This window comes from Oncorhynchus tshawytscha, linkage group LG21 (genome assembly GCF_018296145.1).
Source record: "Oncorhynchus tshawytscha isolate Ot180627B linkage group LG21, Otsh_v2.0, whole genome shotgun sequence".
Lineage (NCBI taxonomy): Eukaryota > Metazoa > Chordata > Actinopteri > Salmoniformes > Salmonidae > Oncorhynchus > Oncorhynchus tshawytscha.
The window spans coordinates 12,445,307-12,465,360 of NC_056449.1; the positions used below are offsets into that span (position 1 = coordinate 12,445,307).

The window sequence follows — 20,054 nt, forward strand, 5'->3', positions numbered from 1 at the left end:
AGAATTTATTCATGTTGTGACTGGTAAACAGGGAGTGCAGTGTTTAAACTGTGTTGTGGTCCATGCGAACCTATTTGATTGTCCCGGGGAGGATAATTGGTAACATTGGAATGTGTAACTTAAGGCACGGTTTAGCACCTTGATTGAGATGTTTATGTCCTGAAAATGTGTGTCGTGTCATTCATGCCTTTATGATGTTAATTAAGTGAAGTGCATTATGGGTAAAACCAGGCACGTGCACAGATAGAGCACTGTGGTATTTCACCAAGTAGATATGTGTCACACCCTGACCATAGTTTGCTTTGTATGTTCTATGTTTTGTTTGGTCAGGGTGTGATCTGAGTGGGCATTCTATGTTGGATGTCTTGTTTGTCTGTTTCTGTGTTTGGGCCTGATATGGTTCTCAATCAGAGGCAGGTGTTAGTCATTGTCTCTGATTGGGAGCCATATTTAGGTAGCATGTTTTGTGTTGGGTTTTGGTGGGTGAGTGTTCCTGTCTCTGTGTTTGCACCAGATAGGGCTGTTTTGGATTTTTCCACATTTATTGGTTTTGTTAGTCTATTCATGTATAGTTTCTTTATTAAAGAACCATGAATAATAACCACGCTGCGTTTTGGTCCGCCTCTCCTTCGACACAAGAAAACCGTTACAATATGGGAGTTTATCAAAATTGGATTTGCTTTCGAATTCTTTGTGGGTCTTTGTAATCTGAGGGAAATATGTGTCTCTAAAATGGTCATACATTTGGCAGGAGGTTAGAAAGTGCAGCTCAGATTCCCCCTCATTTTGTGGGCAGTGTGTACATAGTCTGCCTTCTCTTGAGAGCCAGTTCTGCCTACGGTGTCATTTCTCAATAGCAAGGCTATGCTCACTGAGACTGTACAGTCAAATATTTCCTTAATTTTGGGTCAGTCACAGTGGTCAGGTGTTCTCTCTCTCTCTCTCTCAGGCCCCCATTAACATCGACAGGGCTCTCTCTAACACTCTCTCTCTAACTCTCTATCTCTCTCTCTCTCCTGCTGTTTTCTCTGCTTGAGCTATGTGCCTGAATCACCAGCAACCCAATCACAGCACACCTCAGGCCTCTACACACACACACTAATACGTGTCTTTTGATCCCAGATTATTGTCCAGACAGGGCATAAAAACCCCAAAGCAACTTCCAGACACATACACGCATACATGTTCCAGCTAAAACACACATTTTATATTAATATGGATATTAACCTTATAACTTACTTGAGCTTAGTAAAAGACATAAAATCCTAATGGTGTGAATAATCTATTTCTTAGTAGGGCCAGGAATCATGAATCTCAGCCATGTCTACAATGTCCTAAAGAGGAATTCTTTGTTACAAATACAGTCATTCCTAGTCTGGACAGGTGAGAGGAGTGTCTCACTGTTCATTGACAGCAGGTTTCTCTCTGAGGTATTGGAGTTCTCACAGTCACAGGACAGAGTGAAAGAACTGAAGAGAACAGAGGAAGGGAACGAGAGAGAGAATGGCAGGCAAGTTTGTGGGTGTTAGAGTGGCGAGAGTGGGAGGGAATATGAGGGGAGGGTTAGGTAAAGTGGTATACTTAAGAGTCAGTCATAACTCCACAGTTAGAATTGGAGCTGCACAGCCCACACACTAACACGTAATTCATTTACACCCTCAGCAAGAATGACAGACAGTAAACAACCATCTCTCTCCATCTGTCATTCTCCATATCCCCTTCCCCTCTCCCACCTCTCTCTCTCTGCCTATCTGTCACTTCCTTGATCTCTCTTTCCTCTCCCTCTCTCAATCTAGGCATTAATATTAGAGCTCTTTTTGGTTCAGCTGTCCCGTCACCCAAACCTTACTGATTCACCGAGTCTCTGTTTAGCCGCCCTAATAGTGAGTAACATTTGTTCACCATAGCATGCAGAAAATACTACATGCAGTTCTGTGTTGCTATTTTTAAACAGCTCCAAATTGGACATGCTTACTAGCATGGAGCTTGTGCTGTGCAAGTGAAGTGTAAAAAAACTGTTTTGCTGTATTTTACCCCCTTTTTCTCCCAATTTCAATGATGACCTTGTCTCATCATTGCAACTTCCCAACAGGCTCAGGAGAGGCAAAGGTTGAGTCATGTGTCCTCCGAAACATGACCCGCGCTCCTTAACACCCGCCCGCTTAACCCGGAAGCCAGCCACACCAATGTATCAGAGGAAACACTTTTCAACTGACGACCAAAGTCAGCCTGCAGGCATCCGGACCACCACAAGGAGTCGCTAGAGTGCGATGAGCCAAGTAAAGCCCCCCCCCCCGGCCAAACCCTCCCCTAACAAGGACGACGCTGGGCCAATTGTGTGCCGCCCTATGGGATTCCCAGTCACGGCCGGTTGTGACACAGCCTGGGATCAAAAGGATTAGCTTTAAAAGAGATCTGAGCTGATATAGTCTTGAAAATCAGACCCTAGGCAACAGAGACTCGGGTCTGGTTTCAATGACGGACTCTTTAGACATAGAGGAACTACTTCACTGCCTGTGTTACTACCTTATCCGCTTCAATAAAATACAGAATAGTAGCTCGAAAGATGAATATCATCACGGGAGTCATTTTAAATTAGTGCATTTCGCAAGGGGCTAGTTTGCATTAACCACCTTCACTAAGACCACTGCAAAGGTTTTGCCTGCAAACTTTGGTTTCAAATCGCAACGTTTTGGTATGTGTCTGCCTCGTGATATGTTGGGGAGTTGTCTGTCTGAAGAAGAGCCTCCCCAGATTTTTTTTTCTTTATCGAAGATGCCAAAATAGTCCGTCATTGAAAACCGAACTTAGTCACTACTGCCTAGGGTCAGGTTTTCGAGACTATAACTGGTAGGCTGAGAAAGCCTGAAGAAGAAGTGTCCGAATAGATTATCTAGTGATGATGGTTCCCCGCCTTGTAGACGTATAAAGAGCGTTGTCTGTGTGCTAATGTGTTCTTCCTTGTGGGCTGATTTACCCTGAACACATGAATCAGGAAATAAGCCTCTGTTCTGGGTAGCATCTGCAAACAGAAGCTGAGACAAGACATCCTCCCTCCCCTTCACACACACACACACACACACACACACACACACACACACACACACACACACACACACACACACACACACACACACACACACACACACACACACACACACACACACACACACATAAGGCTGGCTGACACTCTCATACCCCTCCTTCCTTCCATCGCTCCATTCCTCCCTTCTTCCATTCCTCCATCCCTCCCTACTCAGTGATCATGCCCCATCTGAGACTCTTTACTGGGTCAGTACACTCAGATGTGCATCCCACATTCAGCTCCAGACACAAGGCACAGGCTGAAGCCTAGAATTAAGAGTTCCTCCTACTGCACCAAGTCAGACAGACAGAGGGTGTAATTCTTGGGCAGACTGGTCCAAATAGGCAGAACTGAACTACTATTGATGACTAGGCTAATTATACCAATTCATAATCACTTAACTACTGTGTCACTGTAGCTAAAACAAGGGTGCATAACAAGGGTCCGTCCCTAAGGAGACTTGGCCATGCCAGGCACACAGAACAAGGGTCCCTACGGAGAGTCCCTAGTCAAATTAGTCCCAATGGACATGGAGTCGGGAGACCAGTATATGTAGGTTAGTAGTTAGAGCTCGACCAATATTTAGATATTATTTAGATAATATTTATTTTTTGGGTCCGATACCGATTCCGATATTCGGGGGGACAAAACTTACTGCCGATATACGGTTTAACAGCAGGGAAATTAAAAAGTGTAATTTTCCACACTAAATTTTCATAAATTGCCATTGAAAAGTGCTATTTTATTGAATTTTTTTATTTAACCTTTATTTAATCGGGGAGTCATACTAAAACCAAGGTCTCTTTTACAGATGAGCCCTAAATTACAGAAGTTACAGAAAATACACAAATCTAAATATAAATACAAAGAGCAAGCAGAAAGAGAAACACAGTGATAAAAAACTAACTCATTCATCAGTAATAAGGTCCTGAATCAGCTGTCTGAATGGCCCTAGAGGCACCAGAACATCACATTCATCAGTAATAAGGTCCTGAATCAGCTGTCTGAATGGCCCTAGAGGCACCAGAACATCACATTCATCAGTAATAAGGTCCTGAATCAGCTGTCTGAATGGCCCTAGAGGCACCAGAACATCACATTCATCAGTAATAAGGTCCTGAATCAGCTGTCTGAATGGCCCTAGAGGCACCAGAACATCACATTCATCAGTAATAAGGTCCTGAATCAGCTGTCTGAATAGCCCTAGAGGCACCAGAACATCACATTCATCAGTAATAAGGTCCTGAATCAGCTGTCTGAATAGCCCTAGAGGCACCAGAACATCACATTCATCAGTAATAAGGTCCTGAATCAGCTGTCTGAATGGCCCTAGAGGCACCAGAACATCACATTCATCAGTAATAAGGTCCTGAATCAGCTGTCTGAATGGCCCTAGAGGCACCAGAACATCACATTCATCAGTAATAAGGTCCTGAATCAGCTGTCTGAATGGCCCTAGAGGCACCAGAACATCACATTCATCAGTAATAAGGTCCTGAATCAGCTGTCTGAATGGCCCTAGAGGCACCAGAACATCACATTCATCAGTAATAAGGTCCTGAATCAGCTGTCTGAATGGCCCTAGAGGCACCAGAACATCACATTCATCAGTAATAAGGTCCTGAATCAGCTGTCTGAATGGCCCTAGAGGCACCAGAACATCACATTCATCAGTAATAAGGTCCTGAATCCGCTGTCTGAATGGCCCTAGAGGCACCAGAACATCACATTCATCAGTAATAAGGTCCTGAATCAGCTGTCTGAATGGCCCTAGAGGCACCAGAACATCACATTCATCAGTAATAATGTCCTGAATCAGCTATCTGAATGGCCCTAGAGGCACCAGAACATCACATTCATCAGTAATAAGGTCCTGAATCAGCTGTCTGAATGGCCCTAGAGGCACCAGAACATCACATTCATCAGTTATAAGGTCCTGAATCAGCTGTCTGAATGGCCCTAGAGGCACCAGAACATCACATTCATCAGTAATAAGGTCCTGAATCAGCTGTCTGAATGGCCCTAGAGGCACCAGAACATCACATTCATCAGTAATAAGGTCCTGAATCAGCTGTCTGAATGGCCCTAGAGGCACCAGAACATCACATTCATCAGTAATAAGGTCCTGAATCAGCTGTCTGAATGGCCCTAGAGGCACCAGAACATCACATTCATCAGTAATAAGGTCCTGAATCAGCTGTCTGAATGGCCCTAGAGGCACCAGAACATCACATTCATCAGTAATAAGGTCCTGAATCAGCTGTCTGAATGGCCCTAGAGGCACCAGAACATCACATTCATCAGTAATAAGGTCCTGAATCAGCTGTCTGAATGGCCCTAGAGGCACCAGAACATCACATTCATCAGTAATAAGGTCCTGAATCAGCTGTCTGAATGGCCCTAGAGGCACCAGAACATCACATTCATCAGTAATAAGGTCCTGAATCAGCTGTCTGAATGGCCCTAGAGGCACCAGAACGGCACATTTAACGGCACATTTACGTGCAAGAACTAAAAGTTGATTTGCCTAACTCAGAATATCCAGAGTTAGCCATCCCTGAGACCGGTTGTGGTAACTCGTATGTCCAAAATTATGTAAAGATGTTAGGTACAGTGTAGAGGTCGACCGATTAATCGGAATGGCATGCATCTACAACCTAAAACTTCTTAACTGGGAATATTGAAGACTCATGTTAAAAGGAACTACCAGCTTTCATATATTCTCATGTTCTGAGCAAGGAACTTAAAAGTTAGCTTTTTTACATGGCACATATTGCACTTTTACTTTCTTCGCCAACACTTGGTTTTTGCATTATTTAAACCAAATTGAACATGTTTCATTATTTATTTGAGACTAAATTGATTTTATTGATGTATTATATAAAGTTAAAATAAAAGTGTTCATTGTTCATTCAGTATTGTTGTAATTGTCATTATTACAATTATGTATACTGTATAAAAATCGGCCGATTGATCGGTATCGGCTTTTTTTGGTCCTCCAATAATCAGTATCGGTATGGGCGTTGAAAAATCATAATCGGTCGACCTCTAGTACAGTGATTTATTTAGTAATTGTCCAATAACTATGCTTCAAATGTGGATTTCCACAGTTTGGGCCGCCTGGCTCGTTGCGAACTAATTTGCCAGAATTTTACGTAATTATGACATAACATTGAAGGTTGTGCAAAGTAACAGCAATATTTAGACTTATGGATGCCACCCGAACAGTTCCATATTTCAGTGAAAGAATAAACGTTTTGTTTTTTCGAAATGGCACAAATGTTCAGATAAGCATTAGATTCACTTTTTTCCTCCTATACATTGAATATTGATTACCGATGGAGCAGTAAAAGGCCAATATCGGCCAATAATGTCAGTGAACTGAAGTATCGGTTGGGCTCTATTAGTAGTTCTCTATAGGTCTGTGGTCATCAGGCCAGAAGCCAACAAACACATAGGGACAGACCACAGGGATATAAAAAAATACAATATATAACTTTATAGTATGGAACATTAGATTGTATGGAACACAAGATCTAAGAACACAAGAACAGAGTATCGGAATTGAGAACACATGAGCTCAGAGCATCATGTATGGAACAAAACATATTGCCTGCAAAGCTAATGTACATTCTACTCATTCTTAGTCTATGCATCAGAGGGACAGTTAGGAACACAAGGTCTCAAAAAGACCAGCAGAATATCGAACAGCAGGGGTCATAAGCCTATGTTGTAAACTTTCATTCATCAGTTTTAGCAACATCATGATGGGTACAGGGAAAATTTGTAGTAGCCTAAACCTATAGCTGTTACATTGAACTGGGTGTATGAAATATGCATGACAGTCCTCCAATTTGATGTAATAGAAATAAGGCCATGCTCGTGAACAAAATAATCGGCCTCCCTCATCTTAAACGGCACCGACCGCCATTGAAACAGACATAAATAAAATAATTCAAAATACTAAATATAAAACAGGTTGTTGCGTTGTGGCCATAGACATATAATCCATAGAAGAGTTTTGGAAACTCTAACCATGGCAAACTCCTGGGTACACTATGGCTGCCAGTACTGACTTGAATGGGAACTGCTATCTATGGATTATATTTCTATGGTTGGTTGCGACTCTCAGTTTGCCTTTTGTAAATTTCCAAAATACAAATAGCAAGAAAACCGTAGAGTTTGGAAAGCAAATGCCTACTCCTGAAAAGAAAAGACTAATCTGTCATTTGAATGTATTAAAAAAGATTCTGCTAATGTCAGCTAGCATGTAAAGAACATGGAATTGCATGAAATGTGTTTCTAAAAGGCCCCCAAAAATCCCCAGACCCTGCTAAAAAAAATCCCCATGTGTGGTAAACCTAACAACGCATATGCTCAACTGTATGCCACTACGAAAATGTGATTATAGATGCATGCAATGATTTATTCGAAAAATGGCATTGCTCCCCAACTCAAAACATCTACCCGCGGCTATGCAAACATTCACACACACAAACAAACACACACACATTAACCCCTGTGGGAGGTGAAGAGAAGCAAACAGACAGATATAACTCATTGTTAGAGCTGGGACGATAATCCCAAAATGATTGACACCGACCATACCGATCATCTATCGCAGGGTTTTTAGCTGATATCATTCATTATGATAAGTAGCTGTATACTAGAGAAATGTGAAGTTGATGGCTACAAGTATCAAACTAACAGTAGTACTTTAAATCATGAATCATTTTTTCCCTTTGTTTTGTCTTTATTTAGTATGGTCAGGGCGAGAGTTGGGGTGGGCAGTCTATGTTTGTATTTCTATGATTTGGGATTTTTCTATGTTCGGCCTAGTATGGTTCTCAATCAGAGGCAGGTGTCATTAGTTGTCTCTGACTGAGAATCATACTTAGGTAGCTGGGTTTCACTGTTTGTTTGTGGGTAATTGTTTTCAGTGTCAGCGTTTGTCGCCAGACAGGACTGTTTCGGTTTGTTCTCGTTTGTTGTTTTGTTTTTCATAGTGTTTAGTTTAATATTTAATAACCCCCTCACGCTGGTCCTCGATCCTTCTCGCCTCTCCTCTTCAGACGAGGAGGAGGAAAATCGTTACATTAATGTTATAAAGTTAGTGTTCTATGTATCATTATCGCATCAATTCAGGCAATTTATCGCAATATGTATTTTGGTCCATACAGTGCCTTCGGAAAGTATTCAAACCCATTGACTTTTTAGACATTTTGTTACATTACGGACAGAATCGAAAATTGATTAAATAAAAAAAATGTCAGCAATCTACACACAATATACCACAATGACAAAGCAAAAACAGGGTTCTACACATTTTTGCACATTTATCAAAAGTAAAGAACAGAAATACCTTATTTTACATAAGTATTCTGACCCTTTGCTATGAGACTCGAAATTGAGCTCAGGTGCATCCTGTTTCCATTGATTATCCTTGAGATGTTTCTACAACTTTCTACGATGTTTCTACAACAGGCACACACCTGTCTATATAAGGTCCCACAGTTGACAGTGAGTGTCAGAGCAAAAACCAAGTCATGAGGTCGAAGGAATTGTCCGTAGAGCACCGAGGCAGGATTGTGTCGAGGCACAGATCTGGGGAAGGGTACCAAAACATTTTTGCAGCATTGAAGGTCCACAAGAAAACGATGGCCTCTTTCATTCTTAAATGGAAAAAGTTTGGAACCACCAAGACTCTTCCTAGACATGGCTGCCCGGCCAAACTGAGCAATCGGAAGAGAATGGCCTTGGTCAGGGAGGGGACCAAGAACCCAATGGTCACTCTGACAAAGCTCTAGAGTGCCTCTGTGGAGATGGGAGAACCTTCCAGAAGGACAACCATCTCTGCAGCACTCCACCAATCAGGCCTTTATGGTAGAGCGGCCAGACTGAAGCCACTCCTCAGTAAAATGCACATGAAAGCCTGCTTGGAGTTTGCAAAAAGCCTTTAAATCAAATCAAATCAAATCAAATTTTATTTGTCACATACACATGGTTAGCAGATGTTAATGCGAGTGTAGCGAAATGCTTGTGCTTCTAGTTCCGACAATGCAGTAATAACCAACAAGTAATCTAACTAACAATTCCAAAACTACTGTCTTATACACAGTGTAAGGGGATAAAGAATATGTACATAAGGATATATGAATGAGTGATGGTACAGAGCAGCATAGGCAAGATACAGTAGATGGTATCGGGTACAGTATATACATATGAGATGAGTATGTAAACAAAGTGGCATAGTTAAAGTGGCTAGTGATACATGTATTACATAAGGATGCAGTCGATGATATAGAGTACAGTATATACGTATGCATATGAGATGAATAATGTAGGGTAAGTAACATTATATAGGGTAGCATTGTTTAAAGTGGCTAGTGATATATTTACATCATTTCCCATCAATTCCCATTATTAAAGTGGCTGGAGTTGAGTCAGTGTCAGTGTGTTGGCAGCAGCCACTCAATGTTAGTGGTGGCTGTTTAACAGTCTGATGGCCTTGAGATAGAAGCTGTTTTTCAGTCTCTCGGTCCCAGCTTTGATGCACCTGTACTGACCTCGCCTTCTGGATGATAGCGGGGTGAACAGGCAGTGGCTCGGGTGGTTGATGTCCTTGATGACATCTGGTGGTCTTCCTGAAACATCGGGTGGTGTAGGTGTCCTGGAGGGCAGGTAGTTTGCCCCCGGTGATGCGTTGTGCAGACCTCACTACCCTCTGGAGAGCCTTACGGTTGAGGGTGGAGCAGTTGCCGTACCAGGCGGTGATACAGCCCGCCAGGATGCTCTCGATTGTGCATCTGTAGAAGTTTGTGAGTGCTTTTGGTGACAAGCCGAATTTCTTCAGCCTCCTGAGGTTGAAGAGGCGCTGCTGCGCCTTCTTCACGATGCTGTCTGTGTGAGTGGACCACACTCGTCGTTGTTGGTAATCAAGCCTACCACTGTTGTGTCGTCCGCAAACTTGATGATTGAGTTGGAGGCGTGCGTGGCCACGCAGTCGTGGGTGAACAGGGAGTACAGGAGAGGGCTCAGAACGCACCCTTGTGGGGCCCCAGTGTTGAGGATCAGCAGGGAGGAGATGTTGTTGCCTACCCTCACCACCTGGGGGCGGCCCGTCAGGAAGTCCAGTACCCAGTTGCACAGGGCGGGTCGAGACCCAGGGTCTGATTGACTGTAGACCCTGCCACATGCCTCTTGTGTCTGAGCCGTTGAATTGAGATTCTACTTTGTCTCTGTACTGGCGCTTAGCTTGTTTGATAGCCTTGCGGAGGGAATAGCTGCACTGTTTGTATTCAGTCATGTCACCAGACACCTTGCCCTGATTAAAAGCAGTGGTTCGCGCTTTCAGTTTCACACGAATGCTGCCATCAATCCACGGTTTCTGGTTAGGGAATGTTTTAATTGTTGCTATGGGAACGACATCTTCAACGCACGTTCTAATGAACTCGCACACCGAATCAGCGTATTCGTCAATGTTGTTGTCTGATGCAATACGAAACATCTCCCAGTCCACGTGATGGAAGCAGTCTTGGAGTGTGGAGTCAGCTTGGTCGGACCAGCGTTGGACAGACCTCAGCGTGGGAGCTTCTTGTTTTAGTTTCTGTCTGTAGGCAGTGATCAACAAAATGGAGTCGTGGTCAGCTTTTCCGAAAGGGGGGCGGGGCAGGGCCTTATATGCGTCGCGGAAGTTAGAGTAACAATGATCTACGGTCTTTCCACCCCTGGTTGCGCAATCGATATGCTGATAAAATTTAGGGAGTCTTGTTTTCAGATTAGCCTTGTTAAAATCCCCAGCTACAATGAATGCAGCCTCCGGATAAATCGTTTCCAGTTTGCAGAGAGTAAAATAAAGTTCGTTCAGAGCCATCGATGTGTCTGCTTGGGGGGGGATATATACGGCTGTGATTATAATCGAAGAGAATTCTCTTGGTAGATAATGCGGTCTACATTTGATTGTGAGGAATTCTAAATCAGGTGAACAGAAGGATTTGAGTTCCTGTATGTTTCTTTCATCACACCATGTCACATTAGTCATAAGGCATACGCCCCGCCCCTCTTCTTACCAGAAAGATGTTTGTCTCTGTCGGCGCGATGCGTGGAGAAACCCGTTGGCTGCACCACCTCGGATAGCGTTGTTCCAGTGAGCCATGTTTCCGTGAAGCAGAGAACATTACAGTCTCTGATGTCCCTCTGGAATGCTACCCTTGCTCGGATTTCATCAACCTTGTTGTCAAGAGACTGGACATTGGCAAGAATGCTAGGGAGTGGTGCACTGTGTGCCCGTCTCTGGAGTCTGACCAGAAGACCGCCTCGTTTCCCTCTTTTTCGGAGTCGTTTTTTTTTTGGGTCGCTGCATGGAATCCACTCCGTTGTCCTGTTTGTAAGGCAGAACGCAGGATCCGCGTCGCGAAAAACATATTCTTGGTCGTACTGATGGTGAGTTGACGCTGATCTTATATTCAGTAGTTCTTCTCGACTGTATATAATGTAACCTAAGATGACCTGGGGTACTAATGTAAGAAATAACACGTAAAAAAACAAAAAACTGCATAGTTTCCTAGGAACGCGAAGCGAGGAGGCCATCTCTGCCGGCGCCGGAAGAGTGGCGCCGACATGGTAGAGTGGCCAGAAGGAAGCCACTCCTCAGTAAAAGGCACATGACTGTCCGCTTGGAGTTTGCCAAAAGGCACCTAAGGACTCTCAGACCATGAGAAATAGGATTCTCTGGCCTGAATGTCAAGCATCATGTCTGGAGGATACCTAGTACCATCCCTACAGTGAAGCATGGTGGTGGCAGCATCATGCAGTGGGGATGTTCTTCAGCGGCAGGGACTGGGAGATTAGTCAGGATCGAGGCAAAGATGAACGGAGCAAAGTACAGAGAGATCCTTGATGAAAACCAGCTCAGGACCTCAGACTGGGGTGAAGGTTCACCTTCCAACTATACAATGACCCTAAGCACACAGCCAAGACAACGCAGGAGTGGCTTCGGGACAAGTCTCTGAATGCCCTTGAGTGGCCCAGCCAGAGCCCGGACTTGAACCCGATCGAACATCTCTGGAGAGACCTGAAAATAGCTGTGCAGCAACGCTCCCTTTCCAACCTGACAGAGCTTGAGAGGATCTGCAGAGAAGAATGGGAGAAACTCCCCAAATACAGATGTGCCAAGCTTGTAGCGTCATACCCAAGAAGACTCGAGGCTGTAATCGATGACAAAGGTGCTGAGTAAAGGGTCTGAATACTTATGCTGATACGATATTTCAGTTTTTAAAAATTATACATTTGCAAAAATTTCAGAAATTCTGTTTTTGCTTTGTCATTATGGGGTATTGTGTGTAGATTGATTAGGGGGGAAATTATTTAATCAACTTTAGGAAAGGCTGTAACCTAATAAAATGTGGAAAAATAAAGGGCTCTGAATACTTTCCAAAGGCACTGTATCTACTAATTGTGCCCATCTATCTCTTTTAAAGTTTAGGACTCAGACTTTCACGGGTGTCCTTTTAACTGCCTGTCAGAAAGCCATTCCAAGGTGAAGAAATAAAGGATAGATTTGTTTTAAACAGCTATATGTAATACATTTGTGCTGTTCAGTAACTCTAAAGAAGTGATGTGTTCTTTAGAAGTGTTTTAGAATCCAGAGGGAATACCCAAAACCCATTGTGAAGACAGAGAATGCATCCCAAGAGGCACCCTATCCTCTATATAGTGCACTACTTTTGAGCAGAGCCCTATGGGCACTATAATGGCAGTAAGGTGTCATTTGTGACACAGATTGAACTCATTTTACCACAAGAGGGTGGTTTCACCATTTCAAGCACATTTTTCTATATTGTGCTCAAAGCCAGTTTAATCTAGAGTTATCCTATAGTGTTTTTACTAGATAAAATGATATCCAGTTGAGTAGTGGAGGGTCCAGACAGCTGTTTTGTCTTCACACATCAAAGTAAAGGTGTGCATATTCACTGACCTATTTCAGCCCTCAGCCCAAGAGAGGAGGGAGGGAGGGAGCGGGGAAAATCAGAGCTAGTGAGTGGGAGAGAGGGGGTAGTGGAAAAAGACAGTAGAGAGAGTTCCAACATAAAAACAATGCCGCAAGAAATTATACATTTTACATGAGGGAGTTCAAATGTGACAGTGATTTTCTAAGGCTGACTAGATTAGAGTCAAGTCAGTGTGTGTGTGAACACAGTGTGAATGTCCCCCATCTATTGCGACTGTACTCCTTGCACATGCATTTGCCTGCACGCTGAAGTTAAACCAGCTGACAATGCCAGGCTTTCGCCTTTTATTAACACACCAGCTCTCCACCATCATGTGACTGGGGTTGTAACCCTTTCTCCCACCCTGCATCACTGGGCTCACAGAGTGGGTGGGGTTGGAGTAGGGTAATGTAGCATGGTAATGGCAGTATAGGGTCTGGGGTGAGATGATGTGAGTGGTTGAAAATCTACAGTCGTGGTCATTGAGAATGACACAAACATTTATTTTCACAAAGTCTGCTGCCTCCGTTTGCATGATGGCAATTGACATATGCTGCAGAATGTTATGAAGAATGATAAGATGAATTGCAATTAATTGCAAAGTCCCTATTTGCCATGTAAATTAACTGAATTCCCCAAAAAACATTTCCACTGCATTTCAGCCCTGCCACAAAAGGACCAGCTGACATCATGTCAGTGATTCTCTCGTTAACACAGGTGTGAGTGTTGATGAGGACAAGGCTGGAGATCACTCTGTCATGCTGATTGAGTTCGAATAACAGATTGGAAGCTTCAAAAGGAGGGTGGTGCTTGGAATCCTTGTTCCTCCTCTGTCAACCATGGTTACCTGCAAGGAAACACGTGCCGTCATCATTGCTTTGCACAAAAAGGGCTTCACAGGCAAGGATATTGCTGCCAGTAAGATTTCACCTAAATCAACCATTTATCGGATCATCAAGAACTTCAAGGAGAGTGGTTCAATTGTTGTGAAGAAGACTTCAGGGCGCCCAAGAAAGTCCAGCAAGCGCCAGGACCATCTCCTAAAGTTGATTCAGCTGCGGGACCGGGGCACCACCAGTACAGAGCTTGCTCAGTAATGGCAGCAGGCAGGTGTGAGTGCATCTGCACGCACAGTGAGGTGAAGAGTTTTGGAGGATGGCCTGGTGTCAAGGTGGCAGGGTAGCCTAGTGGTTAGAGCATTGGACTAGTAGTGGGAAGGTTGCAAGTTCAAACCCCGAGCTGACAAGGTACAAATCTGTCGTTCTGCCCCTGAACAGGCAGTTAACCCACTGTTCCTAGGCTGTCATTGAAAATAAGAATTTGTTCTTAACTGACTTGCCTGGTTAAATAAAGGTAAAATAAAAAGAAGGGCAGCAAAGAAGCCACTTATCTCCAGGAAAAAAAATCAAGGACTGATATTCTGTAATAGGTACAGGGATTTGAGGACTGGGGTAAAGTCATTCTCTCTGATGAATCCCCTTTCTGATTGTTTGGGGCATCCGGAAAAAAGCTTGTCTGGAGAAGACAATGTGAGTGCTACCATCAGTCCTGTGTCATGCCAACAGTAAAGCATCCTGAGACCATTCATGTGTGGGGTTGCTTCTCAGCCAAGGGAGTGGGCTCACTCACAATTTTGCCTAAGAACACAGCCATGAATAAAGAATGGTACCAACACATCCTCCGAGAGCAACTTCACCCAACCATCCAGGAACAGTTTGGTGACGAACAATGCATTTTCCAGCATGATGTAGCACCTTGCCATAAGGCAAAAGTGATAATTAAGTGGCTCGGGGAACAAAACATCGATATTTTGGGTCCATGGCCAGGAAACTCCCCAGACCTTAATCCCATTGAGAACTTGTGGTCAATCCTCAAGAGGCGGGTGGACAAACAAAAACCCACAAATTCTGACAAACTCCAAGCATTGATTATACAAGAATGGGCTGCCATCAGTCAGGATGTGGCCCAGAAGTTAATTGACAGCATGCCAGAGCAGATTGCAGAGGTCTTGAAAAAGAAGGGACAACACTGCAAATATTGACTCTTCGCATCAACTTCATGTAATTGTCAATAAAAGCCTTTGACACTTATGAAATGCTTGTAATCATACTTCAGTATTCCATAGTAACATCTGACAAGAATATCTAAACACACGGAAGCAGCAAACTTTGTGAGAATTAATATTTGTGTCATTCTCAAAACTTTTGGCCACGACTGTACACTCCTGTGGTCAGAACACCAGGAAACTAACTTACTTCCAAATGGTCTTCAGTACATCTCCCACAGCCACACTACCTTGAGAAAAATAATGTTCCTTTATGTCCTGACAAATGTTGTCGCTCCTGAACACCAACAGCTGAGTACAACATTAACGATAATGACATAGGGTCTAATCTCAGGGCTCTAGATATAATCCTAATCTAATCCAATGTCACGCCACAATGGAATACTCTATACAAAAGTAATTTTACTGCTGCTACAAATGAATGTGTATTCATATATATTATGATTTACACAGATGTTAGTAAGATTGAATATGTAAATCCATATCTTCATAAGTGTCTTTTGGCTCAAAGGAAACAGAAATATACACTGAGTGAGATAAACCTGCTCTTTCAATGACAGACTGACCAGGTGAATCCAGGTGAAAGCTATGATCCCTTATTTATGTCACTTCAATCAGTGTAAATTGAGGGGAGGAGACAGGTTAAAGAAGGATTTTTAAGCCTTGAGACAATTGAGACATGGATTGTGTATGTGTGCCATTCAGAGGGTGAAGGGGCAAGACAAAATATTTAAGTGCCTTTGAACGGGGTATGATAGTAGGTGCCAGGAGCACCGGTTTGTGTCAAGAACAGCAACACTGCTGTTTTTTTTTAAGATGTCTTTATTGCGCCACAGTTACTCTTACTCTTCAGAAGCATCTCATAGAATATTTTTTTAAGTATTGTAAACTAAGATTGATTGAAAGTAGATCTGTGGTGCTGAAAGACATTATTGAATGTTGATGTGTAAATGATTTGATCACCAACACTTGCCCGTATACGTTGCATGGCCTCATGCACAAGAGTGCCTGTCTGGCTGACACCTAACTTGAAGTCTTCCTGACTTCAAAGTCTGGAAAGGCTCCATGATGTTGTAGGCAAGATGCGCAGATAATGAAGGAGGCTGTGCTTTTTTTACCAATTGGTTCACCTCTGTGTCTTTCTCACTCAAACACTCACATGGACAGCCACACACACAGCCCCAGAGTGCCACCCCCTTCCAACACAAGTGTAGGGTTTTGAAACGAGAGGTCTAAAAAAAAAAAACATTTCAGAGAACCAAGCTCAAGCCAACTTCTGTGTAAATACTGCACTTACAACAGGCTCCTGTCCAGACCGATTTGTCACAGCTCTCCACCTGAGCCACGTCAGTCAGGCTACAACAGTGCCCCATCAGACCGGGAATAAGGAGTTGAATGTCTAGAAAAAGATAGTCTGCTTCAACTATCAATCAAATGGTTATGAAGACCAGTCTGTCTGTCAGACATTGGCAATCGTAGGACAAGTCTGCCTGAGACCAAAGCCCTGTCTGACCAAAGCCCTGTCTCTCCCTCCATCCATCCCTGGCCAGTGATGTGAGTGGAGTAGGTAGTTGAGGACAGGGAAGGTGTCTGTGTGCTGGACACACACAAAGAGACAGAGAAACAATGCACAGAGACAGTAACACGCAACACACTGGAGAGATGCCTCTATGCCAATAAACCTCTGTAAACCCTGTGCTGTGCATGCGTCACAGTATATAAAGTAGACCCAGATGTCAGGGATGATTGGGGGAGTGGAATGGGGGCTTTAAGAACAAATGCATTATCCCTATGAATAAGCACAACACACTGTGCACATACACTTTTAACTATTTTAAATGTACCCCAACTGCATCCGACCTGCATATGCATTAGGTTATATGGTATATTATGCCTACTGTATAGAATAGATGACATAATCCTACTGTAGATTGCCACAGCACATGAATGAATCCGACTGCACTGTGACATGAAAGGAAAAGACACTTCAAACCTAGGCTATTTAGAATAATCCATCAAAATACAAATCGGCCTACTCTATTCCCAAAACCCATCACTATGTTGGATCACAACTGTATTTGTGTTTCAATCCAATCTTACAGGTAACGTTAACTGTTATTTTGAGATTTTTAAAAAATCACTTTCCTCTGTCCTTTGTGCTTTTATTTCAAACGTCAAAAATCGTGCCCAGAATTACCTGGAAACCGGAAACCTACTTTGTTGTGTATACCCAAAACTCAAATTAGAGTATGTAGCCTATCACTGAGGGTTAGCATTCATACCACATTCCCTCTAAACAGACATGAAACACAGTTCAACAGAGAGAAGTGGACTCGGAGCCAACCATACCTTTGAAAAGGACCGCCATCCATAGATAGATCCCAACCGAACCTTGTCCAAAAGACATGCGGCACCGCATCCTTTCGTTCACAGGAATCCGACGACCCTCGAGCCTTCACTGGCGGCTAGAGAGTAAGCGCTTGTTCAGCCAGGGTGTGAGCATTGGGCTGGGGAGAGTTGGAGAGTGATGGGCTGAGGAGAGGTGGAGAGTGATGGGCTGGGCAGAGGTGGAGAGTAATGGGCTGGGCAGAGGTGGAGAGTGATGGGCTGGGCAGAGGTGGAGAGTCATGGGCTGAGGAGAGGTGGAGAGTAATGGGCTGGGCAGAGGTGGAGAGTGATGGGCTGGGGAGAGGTGGAGAGTGAATGAGTGAGATAGAGATAGTGAACAACATTTGCGCTTGTACGATTGTTAAAAGAACATTCTCATACGCCCGGGCGAATTGTCGGAGCATAGGCTACAGTAAGAAAATAACTTTTACGCATAACAAAATACTACTCGCGGTCCGAATACTCGGACGTTGTGAATCTTACACTGATAAACTTGTGGCTGTGGTCGCGCTGTCTCTCTACGCGCGCTCACCCGTTTCCCGCCTCGTCTGCTCCTTTGGTCTGCTCGAGCGCATTCCTCGTGCCACTTTTTTTTAAATCAACGAGTGGCGGGGATGACGTCAGGCGCACCGCTGAGAGCTTCCAGAGAGGTCTGAGTCTCTGTCTAGGTCAGAGTCTTAGAAAAACATCAACATTTCTAAAAAAAAAAAAAAAAATTAAACACGCAGACACAAAAGTTCACTATGAACTGTGTTAACAGTTAAAACTTTACATTGATCATAAATGTTGTTCTGAAATGTGTATTACAATGTGGTGATATTTTACGCAAACCCCTAATAGGCATAAATATTTCACAAAATAAAATAAACTTGAGACCGACTCCATTAACTGTATACATTATGTGCAATTGCGCAAGTCGGCTATATTCAAAATTCTCAAATATTTAATCTAAAATTAGATCTAAACATTTATTACATTTGATTGTTTTCCTGCAGGTGTATACAACCTACTCCATATAGAACATGTTCCCAATTTAGAAAAAAAACAACAAGATGTCTTCATTGGACACTGTATATCTTCACACCCCAGAGTTAATATGATATGATATACTTTATTGTCCCGAGGGGAAATTTGACTTGGACAATAGAGAGTGCTGCTGCTTCAACATACTGTAAATACATAAATACATAGAATTATCATACACTTCCCTCCCCACCCACACAAAAGTTTAATAAATTAATGTCAGGTGGCAGGTAACCTATAAGAGCATTGGGCCAGTAACTGAAAGGTTGATGGTTTGAATCCTAGAGTTGACTAGGTGAGACATCTGCTGATGTGCCCTTGAGCAAGGCACTTAACCCTAATTGATCTGGATAAGAGCACCTGATAAATAACTCAAATGTCAATGTAAAAAATGTCTAGGTGGCAGTTCCACATGATGAAAGCTAGGCTCCAGTCTGTCATTGCGTCTGACTCCCCTGCTGTAAAGCAGTTTTATTGACAGGGGGATAAACAAAAGTTTATATCTGTTCAGCCAGCTTATAACACCTCCTTAATGGCATCAGCAGGAACTCTAAGTTCAGTGCATGTGTGGGGTCCGACATGACCTTTCTGGCCTGTCGGATGATGGTCTCCTGGAAAATGTCCTGGAAAGAGGAAGGAAGTGTCATGCCTATAATCTTCCCTGCTGTCATGTTCAGTCTCAAGATTTGGGCTTTGAGCTGCATGGTCAGGTTACCAAACCATGTAACAATGCCTTAGCACAGGTGTCAAACTCATTCCACAGAGGGCTGAGTGTCTGCGGGTTTTCGCTCCTCCCTTGTACTTGACTATGGTCACAAATTAGTAAATAACTCCCCTCACCTGGTTATCTAGGACTTAATTGAAAGGAAAATATGTGACAAGCATTGAACATTGTTCATCAATAATTCCCAAACAAATTTATTGAGCATGAGTAATTTTGACATGGATAATTTGCCCTAAGAGTTGTGCAAGGTTAGTAGAATCTTATTCAAAATTATTATTCACAGCTATAATGGCTGCCAAAGGTGCTTCCACCAAGTATTAACTCTGGGGTGTGAAGGCATAATGTAATCAATACATTTTCATTTATCATTTTTTCATAAATTTGACACATTTTTCAAAAATATTTCTTTCACTTTGAGAAAGAGGAGTACGTTCCATTTTTAGATGTAGTTTTAATTAAGGCAGCAAAATGTAAAGACTGCAAGGGGTTTGCAATCCCGTCTCCATTACGGTCATTATCATATCATTTTTTATTTAAAAAATGCAATAATCAATTATAATGATCGATATCAATGATTTATATATTTAATAGGCTATTAAAAAAAACATCACATTTTTGATATCGATAATTAAAATGTTGATATAAAAAATTGAATTATTTATAGGAAACATTTAATTGTTGATATAAAATAATATATATTGATGTAAAAAAATATATGAATATATGTTAAAACAGCTTTTCTCTACACTGTAGGCTTCACATCTGCTTGCATTTATATTT

General features: G+C 42.8%; 1 protein-coding gene across 1 annotated transcript in view; it reads right to left on the reverse strand.

The window, feature by feature from the left end:
• The window catches only part of LOC112220944 (neuronal acetylcholine receptor subunit alpha-7-like), an 80,991-nt gene extending 62,923 nt beyond the window's left edge, over positions 1 to 18,068 (reverse strand). The window contains exon 1 of the mRNA XM_024382942.1: positions 17,489 to 18,068. Coding sequence (XP_024238710.1) covers positions 17,489 to 17,558 — 70 coding nt within the window. The 5' untranslated portion in view covers positions 17,559 to 18,068. The remainder of the gene's footprint in view (positions 1 to 17,488) is intronic.
• Between the last annotated feature and the right edge of the window lie 1,986 nt (positions 18,069 to 20,054).